The following is a 17198-nucleotide window of genomic DNA, read 5'->3' on the forward strand; positions in this document are numbered from 1 at the left end:
CCCTTACAACATGTAGAGAACAAGATGCTTTTGAAAGGAAGAATATGTACAGTGTCAAACTTTCAAGATAAGCTTAGGAAAACTCTGCGGTGTGTTTTCTCTCCTTCCCTGCCCCTTGTCCCAGATAAACTACCAGTTTAACATCACACGAGGAACACAAGGACTCATCAGATGATTTACATCTGCTTAGAAGCAGCTCTTTCTCTGTGTGTTATATGCAATTATGCAACAGGATATAAAAAGTATAGGTCAAGAAAGCAAATCCATGAAGCTAGAGACTGTACAAGTCTACAAATGAAACCGGGGTATGTCCCTGTACTGACCATCCACCTTCTGAAGTGTTTTGAGCTGATTTTGTCCTGAAGTCCTCACTCGCTGTTTGTTCATCCTGGGGTCAAAGGTCTGTGTCTGTGGAGTAAAAACTCAACGGCTCATTTGCAGGTGGCTGCACAGTAAAGGTATCCATACAATGAAATGAGACACATTATCTAGTAGTAGGTGACTCAGTTAATACCGTTTGCAACAAACACACAAAATATTCCTAACTCATACCCTTGGAAAACTACCTGTAAAGGAAAGGCATATGTTCATGCTAACAAGTAGCTAAGAGTTTGGGTGAATCAGGTCTCTTCCAAATTAAGTCAGTGTTAGTGACCAAAATCAGTTGCAAAAAGCTGTCGGAAGTGGTTCGCCAGGGAGTTTTCATGTTGTGAAGCTCCCACCGTGTGACAACATATTAGTCAGGCTCAATGTATGCCTTCTTTCCGAACTAATCGTTTGGGTTAATTCAAAGTACTTGCCTTTAAAACTATATTTATTTAAAAGCTGGTTTTAACTCTCCTCCTCACAAGGGGAAATTTGGAAAAGTACACATGAACCAAGTGTAGCAAGGTGACAAGGGTTACACAAGTCCTCCTTGTGAATAGCAACTTTGAGAGCTATAAACTATTTCATTCATCTTAATGATTATTTAATCTTGAAAGCCGACAGTAAGTTCTTTGCCTATAGCGTATTGAAAACTGACAGAGAGAGGGCATAGTAATAAGAATTTAATAGCAAAATAAATAATACAGAAGCTACTTCACTGATTGCATTATTATTAGCCTGCTGAAGTCAATAGGAAAGCTGTGCTCCCAACACCGGCGAGAGGGGCAAGGCTCCCCCTGAGCACTACACGTTTGCAGCAGGAAACACGTGGCCTTGGACAAGCGACCAGCTCCGGCTGAGCCCAGAGTGGTGAGATTGAAAAGGCTGCCTGCACGCTTTCTCTCCACCAGTGCTCTCCTTACTGGCCATGAGCGGAAAACAAATACCACTCCCAGATGTTTTACAGCCCCAGTCTCAAGGGCATGACTTATCATTTCTCTACGAATCATTGAAATATAAATAACTGCGAATTGAATCATTAGCTCTCTGTCTCAGAGGGCACTGCCAAGCCTCCAGCACCCAGCAGATGAAGAAAGCCTCCTTTCATGGTATCTATCAACCTACCTCCCTCTTTGTTCTGAGCCTCCAGAGCTGTGTGACAGGCAAAAACTGTTTTGGCCTTCCAAGGCTCCTAACTTGCCTCTACCAATTACCAGCCATGCAAGTTCTGTGGAGAGATCAGCACTAGTGACATGATCTGCAAGCTCCATGGCAAAGTGTTTTGCACATTAAATTGCCAAAGATCAGTAAAGGTTTATCACAGCACTGCTTCCCTAAGGTTAGTTGGGATTGACCTGCAGGACTGTTCTGTCAGTCCTATATTTATGACAACTCCTAAAAAATAGAACTAGAACCTGGCACTATTACTAGAGAATATATTCTAGATCTCAGTTGATGGAATACAAACCAGTATAATTCCCAGTACAAACCCATGTGGGACTGACTGGTTTTGATTGCCTGCTGAGACTAATACAAAACAATGCCCGACCATATGTTGTAATATCACTTTTCAACAGCTACCACTCTTTCAAAGATGATACATGTTTTGCAACATATGAATTATTCTATCCATCTCTCTCCCTCATGTTTCCATTTATGCTGAGTCTTGTTTGTAGGTTTTGGACTAAAATTTGGTATTGGAAAAACTACTTTCTGTGACCACAATATTTTCACCACTTCCGTGGGGTCTTTAAATCCAGTATTGAGGATGTTGCAGAGTTTGACTTTCTCGCCCCTTTGTCTCCATAATCACTCTCATTTGTATGGATTTACTCCTGACAATCTGTGAGACAAGTACAAGAACAGGCCACTTTTATTCACATGGACACAGCTCCTCCTTAAAAGTCTCTCAGCCTTCAGAGTCTTGAAGAGAGTGATCCGTCCCAACCTCCTTCAACCAGAAGGATGCTGGCATTTGTTGGCAAAATCCAGTGAGGATTAGTCTGACCACCAAACTGCTGCACTAACAAACACTCTCTCTGCCTTATACCATCTCTAACATTTTAGTCTAGATTTCAAACTCTCCTTTGAAAAGAAGGGTAAGTCTCAAATACTAACAACGTGTGTTAAATACATATACCAAGAATATAATGTACTGGGTACATGGCAAAAAATATGCCTGATCACATATGGTGTCTGAAAAGTTAAAAAACAGACATTAACACTTACAAAACAAGAGCTCAATTAGAATAAAGGTTTACCAAACTCGACTTTTTCTAACATAATATAAAATATAGCAATACTGTCTCTGACATACAAGTTAATTCTGTACTTCATTTTAGCATAGCAGCACAGTGTTCCTGACCTCCCAGCAGTGTGAAATCACCTGCCTCACAGCAACCCATCCCTGAAAAGACTGTACAGAGTCAGGCAGCCCACCTTCCATTCTCCAGGGTACTTCTAAAAGGCAAACCACAGGGGCCTGCTTAACATTCGGGTCTCCTGCAGCTGCTGGCACTATGTTCCCTGTCGAGCATCTGCAACCCTCCCCGTGCCACAGGTTTCTCCAGAGCCGGACAATCAAGGTCTCACCCAGAGAGAGAGATGGCCACAACATACTTTAGAAAACTCCCATTTAATTCCGCCCATAATTGCAACACACAATGCTGGCACAGGCGAACCATACGGTTTGCAAACCTGCGCGGAGAAACTTCCTCAGGACCCAGAAGCCCGGTCACGACCCCAGCTGTGCTGAAGGGGCCGGACTCTTCCCGCTTACCCCGTCCGGGGGCTGCGCTGCCCGCCGGCCCCACTCGTGTCCGCCCCCGCGCACACACCCCGCGGCGCCCCCGCGCCCCTTCCCGCCGCGGCAGCGGGAGCGACGCCTGGGAATTAGCCTCCGAACGGCAAAATAATCCTGTTTCCTCAAGAACATACTCGCATGTACGAGCGCGTGTATATATGCATGCGGGCATGTACATGGCTCGCCAACTTCGGGGGCCCGCAGGCGATGCCGGGGGCGGCATGGGTTTGGGGAAACGCCGCGACCCCGGTACGCAGCCCAGAGCGGCGGTGGGTGGGAGAGGCAGCACCCGGCGAGGGGAGGGGGCGGCGGGGCCGCGCCGGCCCCTCGGTCCACGGCAGGAGGAGGAGATACCCCGAGCGGCAGCCCAATGGGAATTGTGGCGCTTCCCCTTCTCCCGTTTCCTCTCTCCACCCCCAGCCCCAGGCCGGGGAGGCGGGAGGCGGCAGCGCTGCAGCCCGGCCACCGGCGGGGCACGGGGCCAGAGGCAGCCCCGCACAGCCCCTTCTCCGCCTCCGCAGAAACACCTGCGGGGGGGAAGGATGCCGGGAGGTGGCCGCCCCCCTCCGCGGGAGCGCGGGCTGGCTCCGGAGCCGCCCCAACGGGAAGGAGAAGAAGGAGGAGGAAGAGGAGAGGAAGAGAAAGGAGCAGGAGGGAAGTGGGGAAGTTGTGCCGTGCCCGCCCCGCCGAGAGCCGGAGCTATGGGCCCCGCCGGGGGGGCGCGGGCCGCCCCCTCGCTGCTGCTCTCGCTGCTGCTCGGAGCCTCGGCCCCGCTGTGGCTGCGGGCGGAGACGCTGGGTGAGTCCGGGGCCGAGCGGGGAGGGTCGGCAGGCGCGGCCCCGGGCGCTCCCCGCTCTGGGGGCGAGCGGAGGGGTGAGGCGGGCTGCCCCCGCCGTGCTCGCCTCGCTGCTCTGCGGGAGCGTAGCCTGAGCTGCTCTTAGGGCTGTATATAGCTGACCTGGTTAATCCTCGCCGGGTTTATCCCTGTGTCTGAGTAGCTGCGAGATTAAAGTGGTAACCAGCCTTACGGTAAACGTATACTATGACTTTCTTGATATTTGTTAATTAGGACTTTTTTTTTTTTTTTCTTCTCTTTGATAATAAGTCATATAAGCGGTGAAAAACTCTCCGGAAAGTTGCGCGCAGGGGGAGGCCACCTGGGCGCCCGGCTGTGGCCGCGCCTCCTCAGCCCCGGCGGGAGCCCCGGGCGCGGCGGGCAGCTCTGGGTCAGCGGCAGCTCCGCGTCTGCTCCGGCGGCGGCTGGGGCCGGCAGCCCGCGTCCCACAGCGACGTACAGGCAGCTCTGCTCTCCCACTGCCTCGGGGAGAAAGTGTAATGCCCGTACTCGTGCCGGGACAAAGTTTCCTAGGGATCTCGAGGGGATGTTACGGCCCTTTTTGTGGTAGTGCAGTTTGTTGCAAATAGAGCGCGGGTACCATTCTCTTTGCCCTGTGTTTTTAAGCTTCCTGTGTAAATTACCAATGCAGCTGACATCTCTGACCGCGGAGTTGCAGCCTCTTGGCTGTTGCGTTGCGTGGCCTGATGCATCCGTCTTAGAAGACTTCACTGGCAGCTACCGATAAAATAGCTAGTACTGGAAACCATGCATCGTAATGAGCTTGACAATGCATTCAGATAACTTAGAAATCCCGTATTAATGTTCCGACTTGGCTGCAAATTCCAGAACCCAGCGCTGTGCATTAGCTGTATACAGGCATTGGCATTGTATACAGGCATTGGCAGAAAGTACTTCGGCTGATTTATACCTGTTCTTCCCATAACCTCCTATTAGCAGAGATTTCTGATACGCATCTCCACAAAAGGGAGAAGTTGGTATGAGTCGTGTTGCCACTTGCCAGCTTCTTGGTAGCTTTCTGTTCTTTCCTCCGTGTGCTAGGATTCCGATTTGATATGTTCTAGGAAAACATATGTAGCAAGGAAAAAAAATCATTCCCTTAATCCCCTCTTTTCATCAGTGTGTTGAGGGGTTTTTTTTTGTTTGTTTTCTCTTTCACCAATGCTTGTCCCTCACTCAATGGCAACAGGGAGAACAAAGTCATTTGGGATGCAAGCGAGTAATAGTAAGTCTGCTGAGATTTCAGGGGGTTTTTGTGCATACAGTAACACAGGAGCACGTATGAATGTCCCATCTTGTCCATATTGCCGAAGTAGTTGGTAAAAGTACTTTTATTTTATTCATGTTAAAAATGTTTCTACAATCAAATCAACAGAATGGAAACGCAAATACTATTTTGCCTGGTTCTCTTTGGACCAAACTCAGATTTACAAGATAATCTGTCCAGTGTCTAGAAAGCAGAAAATATGTTGATTCTCCCCCACACACACTTCATTTCTCCACGGGGGGAAGTTCTTCTGTGTTTGTTTATTACTATTACCCTATAAATTAAGGGCTAAGTGTTCTAAAGTCACACCAGTGGAGAAAGGAGATAAGGATAAGTGGATACAAACTTCCTGTTACACAAGCTTCTTGACTTGATTTAGAAGTTGTAATGGAGCAGGAGAAGTGCCAGAGTGAATCAGGCTCGAGTTTCAGATAATTCTGTATCTCATCACCACTGGTGTTTCCCACCAGCTGGTTCGAAGAAAGGTGCGCTGGTTTAAGTATATTGATTTTGAAATATCCCTTCTAAAAAATGAAGCATTATATTTTTCTGACTCCTCATGAGCTGACTTTACCTTCCTCTTAACTTTTTCTTGAGGAGTGCTACAGAGCAAGGATGTTAAGGATAAAGAGCAAGGGTGTTATAGCTTCTGTTCTTTTACTTTGGCTTCAAATTAAGGAAAGACCCCTTTTTTCACTGTGGCTTCTTTATTTCAGAGAATGGCTTGTATGTGAGTGTGGTGGTGTACAGTCCAGGTGTCAGCACTCTTTCTGTTCTTGAAAACATGTTAAATGTGTGTGTTGTCTGAGCAATCTATGAATGTAGAATTTTGTTGTCCATAAAATGATGATAAGAAAGGCTGAGCATCAAGGGAAACTATTTTAATTAAAAAATATTTATAGGCTTAGTAGGTCTCACATGGGAACAAATACTACGTCTGTGTTTGTCCATGAGTAATATATAGCTTTGGGATTTATAATAAAAGGTGGTTTGTTACTCTTTTTATTCTGCTGTACACCAATCTTTTGGGGTTTCAGTTGCCAGTTCTTTACTGACAAGTAAAAAATACACCTTTTTCCCTGCCTGCCAACCTCACGCAGCCATCCGGTATTCTGGTGTGTCTTCTAAAAATCTTCCCCAGCGGTTAAATGCCAAGGCAGAAGAGAGCCAAACCTGAACACATTATCTTTGCCTTTCACCATTCCTTGTTTTTTCTTCTGGTGTTGTTGAGCAAGACCTTGAACCGTGTAATTGTGAGCAGCAGAATAGCAGCAGAATCTGAGTCTTCCAGAGTTTTGACTCATTTTCTATCTCATTTCTGGCCAGTAGGACTTAAAACTGACCCGAAGGTTGTTTGTTTGTAGGAAGGCATAAGAGGAATGGGGATTTTAATCTATTAAGTACAAGATTTAAGCCACTGCTCTTGCTGTACCTCATTTATTTTCACTTCAAATAAAACACAGCTATGAAACTAGTTCATGTGGGATTTGCAGATCAGCATCCAGGAGTGAGCTTTGCTCGCTGTATTCCTGGGTCTGTTAATGGTTGCACCCAATGCTCCGTTGGAAGAATCGATGGGGAGTAGACTTTTATATGTTTTGAGGAAAGGCTGTTATTCAATGTGACAACAGTGTATCCAGTAATTACGAGAGATTATGCCTGTTCTCAGGGGCTTGCACAAAACCCTTGCTGAAGAATACTGGTGTGATCATGCTAATCCACTTTGTATGCCCATTTCCAGCAGTTTGAAATGCAGATTGAGATGAGTCTTTCTTGTACCCAAACCCCCGCCCCCCGCTTCAGTTTCTGAATATAAGTGATTGGTAAATTTTCAGTTTGTTTGCGTTTTGTCCTTATGTCTGTTTCCTTCCTTGGCTCCCTCTCTTTTGCCTTGGGAATGCTGACTAGAATTGCTAAAGAGGGAGGCAACAGTTTTCCAGTTGCAGTTCATAAGTGATGCAAGTACCCACCACAAGAAAACTGCAATGTTTTCAGTCACACAGGCTTTGCTATAAATAGCTCTAAGCACTTCAAAAGTACTTCTCTTTAAGTTATCAGGGGATGTATTTCAAACAAAATCAAAGACAGGGAGGGCAGCAGGAGTCTCTCTGACAATGTGGGGAGGAAAAGATGCTTTGGGAGAGTTGTTACTTGCATGGCTGTTGAATCATATTTCATGAAAAATATTTGTTGAATTGCATATGCAAAAATATATTAATTTGTATTTATCAAATATGAGTGTCACCTTTAGTCCACCTGAGTTACGTGGGTAGCACAGTAAAAATTAGCTTGAAAATATACCAATTTTGAGGAGAGTCATGCTACTGTATAGAGATGCCTAAGTTACCTTTTCAAAAGTATCTTAGATACCAGGACTGGTATAGTTTTGAAAGCCCATCCGAGCTCTCACACCATGCTGAGAAGTGTGGTCCTGTGTGGTGGCAGGCACTGAAGTCCTCAGCACAGACATCACTGTAGTTTGGGGCTGGCTGTATCAGATCAGATGCTCTCCTGTGGCATGTACTCATCAACATATGGGTTTGCACCATCTGCTAAGAATAAAACAAGCCAGACAAAATCAAAATAAAATCCTTCTGACTGGGTTCAGTGGAATGGTGTTGGATCCCAGCTAACTGCAATAAAAAATATTAATAGCAATGCATAAGAATGAGCGCACAACTTCCCCAAAAGGTTTAATTAGTGTTACAACTGGGAGTGGGAAACTTCAAACTGGGACAAGCTAATAGTGATGCTTAAATAAAAAAAGGATAGTGGTTTGACTAGTTTTAAGAGTATACAGATACCTTCATTTTTGCTTCCAAAAGAAATTACAAACTGTGTAATTAAACTGATTTTGGCCTGTGAAAATTGTGTGAGTACTAAAGCCACAATTTTGAGGTTGGCTGTATGGTTGTACATAGGGAGAAGCTGCCAGTGGTTTTGGTTAAGATTGTTGATCCTGTATAATTAGGCCTGGGAGCTGAGTGTTTTGAGGAGAGGAAGCATTTTGGTCTTTCATTGCCTTTCTCCCTCTCTCTTCTTTTGACAGCCAGGACTTGCCTCTCAGGAGTTTCCTTCCAAGACATGAAGGCTTAGTTTGGTGATGGTGGTACTTTCTCATCCTCTTGGAGCAAGATTTCCAGTCCCACTGTGACCATATTTGTTATTTCTGTTTCCCTGGTGGGACGGGACTGCTGTCTGGTGGCAGCTCCATTCTGCTCCCCCACGGAGGCACAAAGAAGGATGGGGGCACCCATGCTGTGCAGTACTTGCCCATCTCCAAGGAGCTTCAGTGAAGGTGTGTTCAAACCAACCATAATGAGGGACAGGAGAATAAATAAGGACAGCAGAGCAGGGCAAGGCTAGCAACCCAGTCCCCAGGCCTCCTACAGGACCAGGGTGTTCATTTTTTATGCTTAATATAATGCATTACAGCCTGAGCTACTGTAATTACATTAGTGTTCATCAGGCATTTAGTTAAACTCTAAAACATTGTTTCTTCCTTCAGTTGCTGCAGAAACCTCCTATCCATCACAGTTTCATTCCATGATGTTCGAGTTTCTGGCATTTCCACCACAAATTGTTCAACAATATTGGATTTCAGTCTAATGCTTTGACATTAAAGTTGAAGTCATGTTGATGTCATCTTCCAGATGTTCATGTCTACTGAATAAAAATTTTGTTTGTTTGTTTTATTTCAAATTACAAAAACACATGGGGAATTCTGGATGTGATCCCTCATGCTATACAAAGGCCTGTGTGTGTCCTGTCAGAAATCAAACAAAACTTTTCTTCATGGAGTAGCAGCAGAGACTTCAAAAAGCTGGAAACATAGGTGGGTTTCTTCACCCACCCGAACAGAATAGCTTTGTTAAGTGCCTGAGCCTTGTTGTTGCAGCTGCACTAACTGTGCAGAAAGGAGATGTGTTGCTTCTGCCTGAAATTCACTCTTGTTTTGCTCTGGTGCCACACCAGTTCTGTGTTGGTATGTTGTTTTGATCTTAATAGTCAGCAATGCCTCACTTGTAAAATAAATTCATAAAAACAACAACAAAAGTCCACACTTTGTCCTCTGGGTCTGCAAAAAATATATTTTAACTTGTAGAATAAATTCAGTTATCCTGTGGGTCTCCCTCTGCTGGGATGTTTTAGCAGTGAGGTTCATGGCTCACATTTGAGCTGTTGCCTTCCCTGTTGTGTCAGCTTCCTCCCAAAGGCAGGGGTTTTTATTAGCCCATGTTTCTTATGTCTGCGTGCTACAGGGGAGTTGAAGTTCAAATGCCTCTGAGCTACTAAAGCTACTCTGCTTTTTGGGCAGTCGTGTTAACGTTTTCAAACCCGAGGAATCAACACTTACTGATCTAGTATTTTAGCACAGACAGAAGAGACATGACTAAACTCATGGTCCTTGCTAATGCTTGTGTTTTGAAAATTAAACCACTTTTTTTTTAGATGAAACCTAGTTGCTGTGTTTTGTATGTGGAAAGCAAGCTAAAACTGTATCAAAGTAAACTAGGCAGTTACACTGGGACATTCACTCTTGGGTTGAGTGAAAAACTGTTCAGACCTTTCTGCATATCCTGTTTCAAAAGTTGAGAATGTGATTGTTTAATACTACTGCTAATCAAAAAAATCTGGTCAGAATGGGATTATGGCGTTTCAGTATAAGTGGTGTACACAGGGTGGCAAAAACCATACTCCTCTCTACTGTTTTCCACATCCATAGGTAAATACCTTTTATGCAGTCTCATTAATGTGTCACAGAAGACACAGAAATGATGCGGTGAGTCACATGTGGGGCCACAACCAACACTGTAGCACTTAAGTAATGATGTAGCTGCTTTCCTTTCTTTTTTTTGGTCTTTAATTTAAAACATCTTTCGCAGCAACTGTATGTGACCACAATTAATTGGGAAGATGACAAAAGCTTATGGAGCTTCTGCATGTACCATTTTGTTTAGTACCTTGAAGATGAGTATCAAGCAGGCTTGTTGTGGGACTATACTGATAAAAGGCATTTCTTGCTTTCAGTACATGAGGTCAGAGTAGTTCTTTGATTGTTTCTTCATCTTAGTTCAGTAAAATTTTGCTTCTATTTCTACTGGAGTTGCAAAAAACATTTGTTGTTAGTTTGCAGTAATCATGGAGGAAATAGTTTCTTAGACACTGGGTTCACTGAGTCAAAATACCTGATTTTTTTTTTTTTTTTGATGCTGATAAATGACAATTATTGTTTCCATCACAAACCAATTTGTTTTCTCCTTAGATATTTGTTGATTTACACCTTGGGGATGATGGGGTGTTAGTATAATTCACTTTGAGAAAAGTAGCATCCTTTCTCTTGTCCTTTCTTGTTAACAAATGACACATTCCATCTCGGTGTACAGGCATAAAAGGTGGATGTGTGATTTTTCAAGTAAGTCAGGACAAGTTTAATTTCTAGAAAAAAAAGACTATCCTCCATCATTGATAACTGTCTTGCTCAATGTGTATCACACTAACAAGGTAATTGCATATTAAAATGAGGGGAGTGTGTGGTTTCATTCTCTCATGTTCAGCCATTTCCTCTTGCCCAAATTAAAACTGTTTTGAAATCTTGCCTTCCCACCTGCTACTGTAACTGGAACAGCTCTGCTTCAGCCTTTCCTTACCCTGGTATCTCTGAATTTCCTGTCCCTGTGGGTTTGTCAGTCCTTTGCACTGCTGTGAATATTCCTATTCCTGTGCAACCCAATATTCGAGTCTGGCCTTGAGCTTGCAGCATATGTTTCCCACACAGTCCAAATTTGGTGCAATATACTGTAAGTTAATCTCCAGTAAAGCATAGCACAGAGAAAAACCTGGGAAGAAAACAGATGGAGAAAGTAGAGCAAACAATTTGCATACATATGATATGACTCTTAGTTAAGATTAGCATTTCCTACTTTGCCTGAAAAACCCTTAATAAAAATCCAAATTTCCAACTTCATGTTTGCCTCAAGTCAGCAGAACTGGAGGAGATGCCCTGATGGCAAAATGTCCCTCCAGCCTAGGGACTGCCCAGCACAGGGTGGGAGGGAGCTCCAGCCCTGTGTTGTTGACACATTTCTGGGATGCTGTAGGCAGAGGGGCAGGGAAGAAACTGCTGTCTGTTGATAATTTGCTCCTCATAGCTTTCATAGCTCTGAACCATCACCAGGGTCCTGAGTTACTCTGCATGGGTGGCTGATGGAGGAATGTGGCCATCTTCCCATTTCTTTATAGTCCTTCACAGTTCTTTCTGAGCATGCAGGTACAAGAAGTGCTTGGCAATAGACTTGGTGCCTTCTCTGCACTTGAGGTGTGTAATATGGACGTATATCTCATAGTAAGAATTTATTTATTTAGAAAACAAAAAATTGGTTTCCCTTTTGCAAAAATGGAACTCTAAGAATTCCTCTGAAATTTCCATTTGTGTGTATGTTTCCATTCTCCATTGTCATATCTGTCCAAACCTGCACAACAATAAGATGTTGAGGTGGTCAGTCACAGCAATATGCCACCTTCATAAAAGGAAAGCATTGAAAACTATTTAAATGAAGCCATGCAGTAAATAAATGAATTACAAATCTCTTTTGTTTCAGCAGTTAAAAGGCATAGAAGTTTTCTCACTCCCACAAGCTCAAGAGTGCTGTATTTAGAGTGCTGAAAAGCAAATTCCAGTACTGAAGCTCGCTTCTCTGGCGGGCTACATTTGGGTATAGTGCCTAAGTCCTGGAAGCAGTGACTAAAACATACTTATTTTTGACATGTACTCTGGTACTGTCTGTCTTTCACAGATTGCAGTGGAACCAGATCGTGATTCACATTTGTGTTAGTGTAAGAAAGACTTTACTACTTGTTCAGGTTTCAAACCTGCTTGCTGAGTGTAAAGTTCTGGCTTAGTGGACATGGCTTCGTGTTGATAGAAGAAGTTGCTTATAAGGAGATATCTTCTTTCTTTTGACCTTTTAGCAGCTAAATAAATAAAATCTCAGATCTTTCTATGTATCTGTCTTTGAGAACTTCTGCAAAGATGAGAGGTTCCTGGAGTAGTAAAGGCTGCCCCGGTCAGTTGTAGCAATCCTGCAAAGTCACTGGAAAGATTTCCCTGGCTACTCCCAGATGGCTGTGCTGCAAGGGCTAAAAAACTCAAACTTTGAAAAATGGTGATATGGATGTAAGCTATGTTGCTAGATAAGAGATTCAGAAGGGTTGTCAGGGTTTTTTTTTCTTTACCTGATGATGGCGATCCAACTGGTTACCAAAATAGCTTTTCATATGTTTGAGGCAGAGCATCTCATGAGGCTGGCTGCAGGGGACATCCCGAGGAAAGCCAGTTCCCAGCTGCAGTCTGAATGGCTGTGGGGGTGATGGCAGCTGGGCACATGGTGGGAATCTGTGATTTATGGAACCCCGCAGAACCAATTGGAGGTCATTTGCTTCTTTCTCATTTCTGCTTTAAGAGGGACATTACAGTAAATAATGTCTGTGAAGAGGAGGGGAAAACATGCCGCGGTTTGTTTGGCCTCCTTCTCCTTTTGCATCCCTTTGAAGTTGGTAAGTAAATAATTTGGGCAATAAAATCAGCACTCCACAGTGTTCCTTTGTTTCTTCTGCTGCTCTACGTTCCCTTCCTGCTCTTAGCCCTCCTGCCAGCCACCACTTGGTTAGCTTGGGGAGCAAAATAAGTGTCCTCAGGAACTGCTGCAGCACAGAGGATAAAATGTTTCCTGACTTCTAATGGAGTTAAATTAAAATGTAACTCAAAGAAAATATTTACATGCTATTTGTTTTTCCTTTTGTAATAGGGCATACTGTGATGTGGGAGACATTTTCCCTTAAAAATATATTAATACTAATTTGAAGGCCATGGAGGATGACAGTCACTTCTCTTTTTTTTCATCATAAACTTGCCTTAATTTTTAGTGGTTTCTTTCATTATTTGAAAATAGTCTTTTTTCTGTATCCACAGAATATTGTGAAGAACATAAGGCTGAACTTCTGAAAAAATCCTGCTGTGGATTTATATACTTTTGAAGCAGGGCTCAGCCAGTTGCTTGGCTGGTGTAAATGGCATCTGCCCTGAATCCAGGGGGTTGTGAAATCCCCAAATGTGTGGCCATTTCTCCCTCTACCTCCCCCGTGGTGCCTGTGGCTCTGGGCCCCAGCACTGCTGGGAAGGAGGACTGGGGGTTCTCACCTGCCCAGCAGTGCATCAGGGCTGTGGTGTTGCCCTTTGTTTGAGCTCACTGCCAGGAAAAGCACAAAGCTCTGACATCTCACCATTCTCTGTGGAGGTGAAGGGTTTAGGTCCTGGTTGCCTGGAGGTGTCTTTTCTGTTGTAATGGCACAGTAAAGGGCTGATGCTCTTGACCCAGGTTTGGCAGCAGAGAGATTAGAGATGAAGCACTTAACTTTGCATTTTACTCCATCACCTCAGAAAGCAGTGAAGGCTTGAACCCATTTGTGTTTGCAGCATGCATGGTTCTGTTAGTGATGAAGGTTAGAGTTGCTGTATGAAACCCTAAAGTGTTTTCAGACCACTGCAGTGGATTTGGATGGCATCTGGCAAGAAAAACTTGAATTTTCTCTCTTTTCTCCTATCCCATGTGAGCAGAGAGGGCACAAGTTTGACTGTAAGGAGTTGATTTCTTTCTGAGATACTTCTCTGTTCTTATGCATAACTCAAATTGTATTTCAAGTACAGATGCAAAACTCCTTGATTCAGTTATTATTGTAGCTTTTAATAAGCTGGAGTTATTACTTCAGTGAAAGCAGTGTGGAAGATGAGACAAATCTCTTTTGTCCTTGTGGGGCTTCTCATCAGAGCTCTCAGAGCCATAGTCTTGACTCTGTGGCATTCTGCTCCCTTTGCCCATTTGCTGCAGTGGCTCTTCAGAAAATGCTGATTTTTCTGGGGGCTGGATTCAGAGTTGAGGTATTCAAACCCAGTTTTCTGCTCTCCTCTCAAACAAAGGAGTGGAAAGGAAGAAGGACAGGCCATGAGCTCCCAACAGCTCTGTTCCCTGTGTTGCGTGTGGAGTGGGGGCAGCTTGCCTTCTTCCAGGCACCACCATGAAGGTGACCTTCAAAAGGATGTCAGACTGGGAGAGAGGAGTCAGGGAAGGAAATAAAGTTGCTTTGGGGGGCTTCATCTGGGTGGAAGGAGTGGGCAGCCAAGGGACATCAGGTAGCAGTAGTCTGTAACCGGGGAGACCAGGTGGGAAAAGCTGGGGCCCCACAGGGCTCCTCTGCTGGAATGGAAGAGGGCAGGGAGCCGCAGGCTGGGTGCGTGATCACGCCTAGGTATAACACGTATTTAGCGCTGGAGTGAGTCCAAGGCTCTTATGCATTGCTGCATGAGGGTGAATCAGAAGGATGAAAAAGGCAGCTGTTTGCTGCCAGGATATTGTAGCAATGCTTTTGAAAATGCTTTGATATCATACACTGTAACTGTTTTGTAGTTGGCCGAATCAACATGTTTCTGAAAGGTGCAGCATGTGAAAACTTTGTAGAGCACTTACTTGAAAAACTGTAGCCTTTTGCCTGTCACGGAAGGGAATGTGCTGAGTGGTTGCCTGAAGGCACCGTGTGCATCCACATGTGTGTGCAGCCAAGGGCTGGAAAAGCCCAGGGAGCAGGGGAGTGAGACATCATGGCTCAGATTGTGTGCCGGGCCTAGGAAGGGATGGAAGGAGAGAGTCAGTCCAGTCAGGTGGTTCTGGGTGACAGGAGGTTGCCTGAAGGAACCAGCATCATCTTCAGGGATCTCTGCGCTGCTTCTGGCACCACCACCATTTTGCTAAAGCCCCAGTGTCTGTCAGGGGCTTTGTCCCAGGCAGCTCACAGGATGGGGCCGGAGCTTATTTGTGGGCATTGTTTTCATCACCTCTGTCCTTCCTGGGCAGGTTAGATGCTGGAGGGGGCTCTCCTGCCTGTGGACCAGCAGCCATGGTCAGACCTAGCCCAGACGCAGCTGCTTGGAGCTTCTCCACCTTGTCCCACATGCATCCATTGCATGTGTGTCTGAGGGTGGGGATACCTGCCAGCCCCTTGGTGTCTCCTCTTGCCCTCTCCACAGCCACACATGCTGGTGTCTTCTGGTGGGGCCCCAGGTTTGGAGTTACAAACATGTCCTGCTCTTGGCGAGCACCGTGTGAGAGAGGGCAAGGTGTGAGTGGTGTGCCTGCTGCTGTGGCAGAAGGTGCCAGCTGTGGTTCTTTCTTCCTGGGGAGTTGCTTCCATCATCTGCCGTGGGAGATTATTTTTATCTCTGGTAAACAGCCTTAATTCCAGTGCTGTGTGATCTCTGGTACAACCTGCAGGTAGGCCAACAGGTGGTCGCCCACGATTCAGAGATCATGATCTTGGTCTTGATTCAAGTGCCGATGGGAACCTGTTCTACAAAGCATGTTTGATGTGTTTTCAATAACTCCTGGTGCTGAGGAGAGATTTTATAAAATCTGAGTAGGTTTAGATTCTCTGGTTGTTTAGTACCTTGTGTTAAATACGTTGCTTTGCTCCTGTCCAGTGAGAAGTGATGAAACCTGGATGTCTGAGGCAAGGCTGACAGCTTCTTGCCAAATGGGGTGATAGAAAACAGTTCTCAGAAGTAATGATAAGTGAAAATTTAGTGTCAGCAAGAAAATCTGTGTCAAACTGACTGGTTAAATAAACATATTTCCATCCAGAAGAGCTGTGCCTAAAGAAAAGTGTGTGACATCAGGTGTTTAAGCCATAGTTTTCGTAAGGACAAGTTGTGTTTTCAACTCAGTGTATTTTAAGTTTGGCCAACACATTTCTACTGAAAATCAAAATTTCCTGTGGAAAATAATAAGGGCAAGACTAATGGCAGTATTGTTCACATTTAACATTTGATAATGTGACTAGGGATATGCTTGAATTCCTTACAACTTGCCTCCTTTTCTGAGCCCTTGTTATATAGTGATGTTATGTTTGTGAGGTTTTTTTAATATTTAGTCATTAATTCACTCTTTGACTTGTCAGATCCTGAGCTTTATTCTGCCTTCCCTCTATACCTTCCAAGTTCTTCTTTTGGGTGTGTTTTCCAGCAAATTTCAGTGTACCAGAGCAAAGAAAAATCTTAATCTTGCTGAGAAACTCAGAACTCAGAGCTGCAGTCAGCTTTCTCTGTAAGAAGCAGTAGTTACTAGGACTTGTTGTGACTTTTTGGACATTACTTTGGTTCTTGTGGCAAATAAACTTTTATATTAGCTTTTGCTTCATGGCAGGCAGGCAGAACTGAGGGCTGCAAGGGATGTTTTAGGTGCAGGCTGGTGCTGAGCCTTCCTCTCCTGAGCTGGAGTGTTTGGATGGCCATGCTCCACCAGTGAAAAGTCAGAAAATAGCATTTATGCTTTCTTAGCTGAAAAGATGTTCTGGTGTTAATGCTCTCTCTCAAGGACAGATTTAACCAAAAAAAAAAAAAAAAAAAAAAGGAGTTTCCCTGGGAACAAGACCTTGTATAACCTCAACAGAGGAGGATGGCAGGCTGAGGTCACTCATGTATGGTTTTGCCTGTACACTTTCTGCAGAGATATAAGGCTCTGTGACCTGGACAGTCATCAGGGTCTTATCATGATAGCAAGGTCTTTACAGTTTTTTGAGCAGCATTGCACCACAAAAGATCCTTGGCATTGTACAAAGGTGACAGAGGCCAGGACATAGCCCAGTAAGATGAAGTCTGTGACTTTCCATTTTGAGGAGTTCATCCCCTTGTGGTTCTGTAATTTACCAGTTATTTTTCCTTTTCTTCCCTAATAAGGATATGTTGCAAACAAAGCTCAATATTGTAGTTTCTTTATTCCAGCTAAAATAAATTCTCACAGTTAGAAACATGCAGTTTAAATTAAAGGCCATGGGCAGTTCTTTTTTACTGTACAGGA

The 17198-nt window shown here is 44.5% G+C and overlaps 1 protein-coding gene across 2 annotated transcripts in view; it reads left to right on the plus strand.

Moving 5' to 3' along the window:
• Positions 1 to 3172: 3172 nt before the first annotated feature.
• Positions 3173 to 17198, plus strand: part of DCBLD1 (discoidin, CUB and LCCL domain containing 1) — a 46570-nt gene continuing 32544 nt past the window's right edge. The window contains exons 1-2 of one of the 2 annotated variants that reach the window (XM_038132770.1): positions 3829 to 3967; positions 8342 to 8590. In XM_038132770.1, the coding sequence (XP_037988698.1) occupies positions 8536 to 8590 (55 nt within the window). In that variant the 5' untranslated portion in view covers positions 3829 to 3967; positions 8342 to 8535. Of the gene's footprint in view, positions 3968 to 8341; positions 8591 to 17198 lie in introns of both variants that reach the window. The other variant, XM_038132769.1, reaches the window with a different exon arrangement.

This window comes from Motacilla alba, chromosome 3, assembly GCF_015832195.1.
Source record: "Motacilla alba alba isolate MOTALB_02 chromosome 3, Motacilla_alba_V1.0_pri, whole genome shotgun sequence".
Classification (NCBI taxonomy): domain Eukaryota; kingdom Metazoa; phylum Chordata; class Aves; order Passeriformes; family Motacillidae; genus Motacilla; species Motacilla alba.